Source organism: Trachymyrmex cornetzi, unplaced genomic scaffold (genome assembly GCF_001594075.2).
Source record: "Trachymyrmex cornetzi isolate Tcor2-1 unplaced genomic scaffold, Tcor1.1 scaffold152, whole genome shotgun sequence".
Classification (NCBI taxonomy): domain Eukaryota; kingdom Metazoa; phylum Arthropoda; class Insecta; order Hymenoptera; family Formicidae; genus Trachymyrmex; species Trachymyrmex cornetzi.
In genome coordinates this window covers 80,972-86,810 of record NW_017296113.1, presented here as the reverse complement: position 1 = coordinate 86,810, position 5,839 = coordinate 80,972, and the positions used below count along the sequence as shown (strand labels likewise).

General features: G+C 37.7%; 1 protein-coding gene across 2 annotated transcripts; it reads right to left on the bottom strand.

Annotated features, from left to right (window-relative positions):
- Nucleotides 1-3,290: 3,290 nt before the first annotated feature.
- On the bottom strand, nt 3,291-5,620 carry Dhps (Deoxyhypusine synthase). 2 transcript variants are annotated; one of them, XM_018502966.1, is made up of 8 exons: nt 5,581-5,620; nt 5,163-5,286; nt 4,809-5,083; nt 4,513-4,731; nt 4,238-4,430; nt 3,843-3,946; nt 3,643-3,768; nt 3,291-3,543 (listed from the first exon to the last, which is right to left on the bottom strand). In XM_018502966.1, exons 2-8 carry the CDS (start codon nt 5,266-5,268, stop codon nt 3,457-3,459), a joined length of 1,110 nt encoding a protein of 369 aa, XP_018358468.1. In that variant the 5' UTR covers nt 5,269-5,286; nt 5,581-5,620; the 3' UTR covers nt 3,291-3,456. The 2 variants fall into 2 exon arrangements, with proteins under 2 accessions (XP_018358468.1, XP_018358469.1); XM_018502967.1 differs by having other exon boundaries at nt 5,163-5,282; nt 5,581-5,588.
- Between the last annotated feature and the right edge of the window lie 219 nt (nt 5,621-5,839).

Sequence of the window (5,839 nt, the reverse complement as noted above, 5' to 3'; positions counted from 1 at the left end):
TTTGAAATTTATAGCCACGAAGATACATCATGTTAAAAATAGACAAGACGGAGTAAATAATTCTTCCGATTTTCAAGCTAACAGAAGGTGTATATGTGATACTTACAGTGATTACAGAATCCGCCCAATTCCGCGCTACCATGCGCGCTGAATTAATTAGTATCGATTATTCTGTATCTTTGAGCTTGTATGTATAATATATAGATATATAATTGGTCGTTTCATTTATTTATCAAGTAGACACGAGATAAAAAGAATTGTTAGGATCAGTGACTTTACAGCTATATCTATTTATTATCGTAGTGATTAATTCGAGTAAAAATTTTAGATATTTCGAATATTTAAGAAATTTTTTTTTTAAATATTCAAAATATTTAAAATGTTTAAGAATAATTTTATCTACGGACGACGATTGAAAAATCTTCCACGTCTTATCGAGATGATTTGATTTTATTGAGACGATTCGCAGTTTCTTTTCGACTGAGAAATTATCTCGTGGATTGAAAACGAGGGCAGGAACTGCTGTAATCTTCAATCGACACTTTCTCGCGTTATTACAAATGAAACGCAAGAATGATTTTCACGTGGTCGCTAAGTTCGGAGTTCGACGAAGGTCGCATCAGCTTCAATTATGAAATTTACCGTAAGACTTAGTGATCTAATTCGCGCAGGATTCCGAATTGAATTTTCATCAGTCTTAAAATCCTTAGCCACCGAGTTCTGGAGATTGGACCAGACGTCCGATCGTCTTGTCGTAAGAAACGAAGACGGGATACCTCAGGAGAGAGAGAGAGAGAGAGAGAGAGAGAGAGAGAGAGAGAGAGATTTCGGATATTCACGGCGGCGCGCCTCGATAGCTGCGTTGTGTGCTCCGGCCACCTGCATTTTTAAATCAACAGAATGGAGGAGCGCGCGGACTGGGAACGTCCGAGGGGGAGGAGGGGGAAGTGGGGGAGGCGGTGCACTTAATGCGTGCATTATTAATCGGCGCTCGCGCGTATACCCCGCGCGATCCCGCAAATATCGTGTATTTCCGCCGTCCAACCGTGATATCGCGAACGTCACACACGGAGCGGCCGCCGAAGGCCGTGTGCACGCCACATCGTCGCTGCGAGAACGAAATAATCCAGGCTCAACAAGGATTGAAAGCCCAACATAAAAAAATTAGAGCTGTCAAGTCTGGCGTATTTCGGCAAAAATATTCATCAAACAACTAAAGTTGAGATACATATCCAAAGACAAGTGCAGATAAGACCGAACGAAAGTAATTCTATCCGCGACGGGAGATTTAAAAAAAATCGCGAGATGTGCAAATCGAAGCGCACAGCTCAGCGACTTGGCGGAAAAATATTTCGGGCAAATTTTTATTCGACGGGACGTTACGTCGTCGGGTTCGCAATCGACAACGTACGTATATTCGACGAATGCATATCCGCGATCGAGGCTATGTTACCGTGATAATCCGAGGACGTAAGGTTTGCAAAGTTGTTTAGCGATCATCCAGATATAAACGGGAAGGGAAGCAACATGGTCAAATTCGCCGAGAAACGAACGCGGACTGGAAGCGGCGTGTGCGCATGTGCGCACCGTATAAATTCGGTACGAGTTCAATTTTCAGCATTGTACGGAAAATTGAATCTTACGCCACGAGAGGACGTAAAAAGGTTCTCGTTTTCGCGTGCCGATCGTCGGAATTAAACACGGAGATCATCTCTCTCTCCTTCTTTCTCCGTTCCGATATGCATGTGTACATGTATACATATGTATGTACCGTGAGATTTTCTCACCTGATAAAAGTGGAGTCCGCGGCGGGACTGGAGGGTCTCGGCGAGGAGCTCGCGGTGGACGCCGTGTTGGTCTCCTCCACGTCCATCATCGTTCATACCGATGACGGCTACCACCACCAACACCAGCACCCCCACCGCTATGCGATATACCGCGGGGAGGGTGGGAGAAAGGGTTGATAACGAACGGCGAGTACAGCAGCGCGACCGCGACGATCACGACGATGGCGACGAGCCGCGAGGAGGTCGGCCGACGACGATGCGACGGGCCGTGCAGTTACCCTGAGCAATCGGTCCCCGCGCCGCGCGGGAAAGGGTTGGGGAATGGGGGGGGGGGAGGAGGGCAGAAACCACAGAATCGAGAGAGCTCAAGCCGTGCGACGGGGGATGATCGGGGCTAGTTTCACGCCCGTCGTCCGCAAGCGCGGGCTTACGGGTAACAACTGGCGAACGGCGCCGCCACCCCTACCGCCCCCTCGCGACGCCACTGCGGGGCGCCGCGATGCCTGGCGAACCTGCGCCGCCGAGCACCTGCCGCGGTCGCGCAGGCGTCGCGACGCCCGAGTGATCTACCCGAGGAACGCGAATCTCCCGAACAAGATCTTCGGAAAGCGGAACTACCCTAATTCGTTCCGATAAGCTTTAGCACTTAAATTGGAGCTCGGCTCTTTCGACATTTAACGCAAAAAATATATCGATGTTTTTAAAGGAATTTTATAAGAAATATGTAAAAATTAAAATGGATTTTATTTCACATTGTTAAATTCATAATGTTAAATTATATAATTGAGTTATTTTTAATTGTATCTACAAGTGTTTGACTAAAACAATGAAGTTAAACAACTTAACTCAAGAAAATATATTAAATTAGACTCAAATTTAGTTTATTACTAAGTGCATACGTTAATGTGGACGATGTTTATTTTGGAACTAATCACAGAAATGAACTGATTTACATTTTGGTTATAGAGATGGAAGTTAGACATAACAATATGTTATTTAACTAAAAGGATTGGATTACCATTGCTTCTTTGATATCTAACAGTCTTGTATAAATAAAATAATTATACACTGAGAGAAAAGTTTTTGATATTTGTGACTATAATTACATGTTTAATAGTATAGTTATTATAGTTATTACTGCTATAATATTAGTAATAATTATTATATATGTATAGTTCTATCAACATATATAGTTGTTACAAAAATGACTATAAATTATAGTTACTTTTACCACAAAAATGGTTGTAATTTTTTCTTATTCCAACTACATATATTTATTGATAGAATCACATACATATAGTTATTATTATTATTAATATAGTTATTTTTATAGTAATAATAACCATAATTATGTGATAATATGTAATTATTGTCACAAATATCAAAAATTTGTCTCTTAGTGATATGATATTAAATGTATATGTACCAATATTTTATATTATACGTATAGTATTTACATGCATATTCCATATCATTCGATATAAAACTTCATGAATGCACGCGTTACATTTAAACTTGAATGTCCCAGAATAGCTGTTTCTTTTTTTTATACAAATTTAATATTTGTAATTGTATACATCAATATGTTTAGGTAATTACAATTATTACGTTATTGATATTTTCAGAAAGTCTTACCCGCATTATAATTAAAGCTCTCGTTTTCATTTTCTTATTTTCCTATCTTCCCTGAATGATGATATCTAGCAAAAGTTTCTCCAACTAATAATGGAAATACCAAAGTGGCATCAGCGCACACCTAAGACAGAAACAACGATGTCACAATCTGATCGACTGTCGCACTCATTCAAATTTAAATTTAGTAATTTAAATTTATCAACGGTGGTAATGCGATTACCTTGACAGGATCAGCGTCTTTCCGAATTTTTCCCCAAGAAATCGCTTCTTCGGGTCGAGCACCGCTGTCGCTACCATCAAATTCTGAGGCGGTATTGATGAAAACAGCATAATCCGCGCCATTTCTCTGAAATAAAGTACCGTTACTATTGTGGCTGTAAATACACCAAAATAACATGCCAAATAGAGTCAATATTTTACCATAAGATTAGCATTGCAGATGTGATGCTTCACCACACCGCCTCCAATAATTATCATGCCGCTGTTCACCGCTTTTATAGCTATCCTATTTAATCTCTTGACGTCTGTAGAAGATAAAAGGTTCATTGGTTCATGTGCGTTACGCAGACTAAAAATGTTACACGTTAAACCCTAATCTACAATATGCTTTCAGCTTCCTGCTTTTTTCTTTTTTACTACTTTTTACTTCTTTTTGTTTCTTGTCCTGTTTCTTTTGCCCAAGATAAAAGTTGACAAACTTTAGAAGATAAGAAATACATAACAAGAAACATAATTACTGTCAAAATAGCTATAAATAGGAAAAAAGCAAGAAATAGGAAGCAAAGAGCATATTGTAAATTAGGCTTAAAACCAACCTGCGACAATATCAAGTATGAATCCTGGATTTTTGTATGAATGGAAGAATATCATATCGCCAAGACTACCGTCGGTCAATGCCGGACAAAATACAGGAATTTTATTTTTTGCGGCCCAATAATAGATTGAATCTTCATGATTGATTTCTTCGCCGAGTCTTGCTATCATTTTAGATGGCGTCCATGAAGTACCCTACAAAACAATTCAATTGCAAAAATAAAAATGCGTGCTAAACAGTCTAATTAAACAGTGCAATATAATAACTCTTATATACTTTCGTCTTTTGTTCAGACAGCATTGCATCTAACTTTGGCATTAGCCAATCTTCGAATAAACAATAATTATCATTTGGTACTAATAAATTTCCAGTTCTGTTAAGTCCATTTTCTCTAAGTTTTCTATCGTCCAGATAAAAGCTGCCAACATATGTAGGCGCCAAACACTTTATGAAATCCTCTTCCACTCCACCAGCTGTGGTTACAAGACAATCTACCTACAAAATATCTGCCCAAAGTCATAAAATACAATAAGATATCCACTAAAATAAAACTATTAAATGTATGGATTTACCAATCTATGTTGTACAAGAAATCTTATAATATCCCTGATGCCACTGGATATCATATTTGACGTATAACCCAAAAATATTGTACAATGATTTTTTCGTTTTATAAATTCATCTTCTTCTGTTTCATCTAGCTGATCTTCCATGAGAAGTATGCTCCTTTGATGCAGCATACGATTTACTTCTTCAATTGCTAGCCCAAAATTTGTAGCTTGAAAACCACAACTTGCCATGGTTGTAAACAATTCATGATAATTGATACCTTTATTAAAATCATAACCTAAACACTCAATTTGTTATTATTTATATGTCAATAGTAACAGTAATGAAGTTATTAATGGAAAATAAGAAATAGATACCTTTTACTGGAGTTGTATAAGATGATAAAGAGCTACTGGATATCAGGACAGCATTCTTTGCCAATGCTTGCTCTTGTAAATCTTGTTTTTTTTCTGTATCACCCATAATAATATTTTTGGCTATCTTAAAAGATACAAATAATAAATTAATAACATAAGAAATTAATGTGAATTAAATTGTTAATACCTAAGTAACTATTGATAAAATATATAATATATACCTATAAAAAAATATATCTGTCAAATTATGATATAACCGGTAAAATGCCAATTTTTTATAAGAAATCAGTGAAAATACAAAATAGTGAAAATTTTTTAATCGAATAGGTTTCGAAAAAATTCTGAATGTACACGCGACACACCGACACGCGTAAATTCAATTATACTAATTTATATTTATATACGATTTAATTCTAACCTATAAAAGTAATCCGCAAAGTTCATACGGTCTGTATTGCAAGCAGCCATATTACTTTTAAATGTTGCAGGTCATAGACGTAACAAGTAGATAGCGCACTTCTTATTTTTACTGTACCTAAAGCTGACTTTACTGTACCTAAAGCTGACTTTACATAGCAGCAGAGAGAAACCTGAGATAAAGTCACTAGATTGGTCGCGTTCAGCAGACTCAACTATTAGGTGCATTCAGTACTACAACCGCTCAGTTACTATGTTTA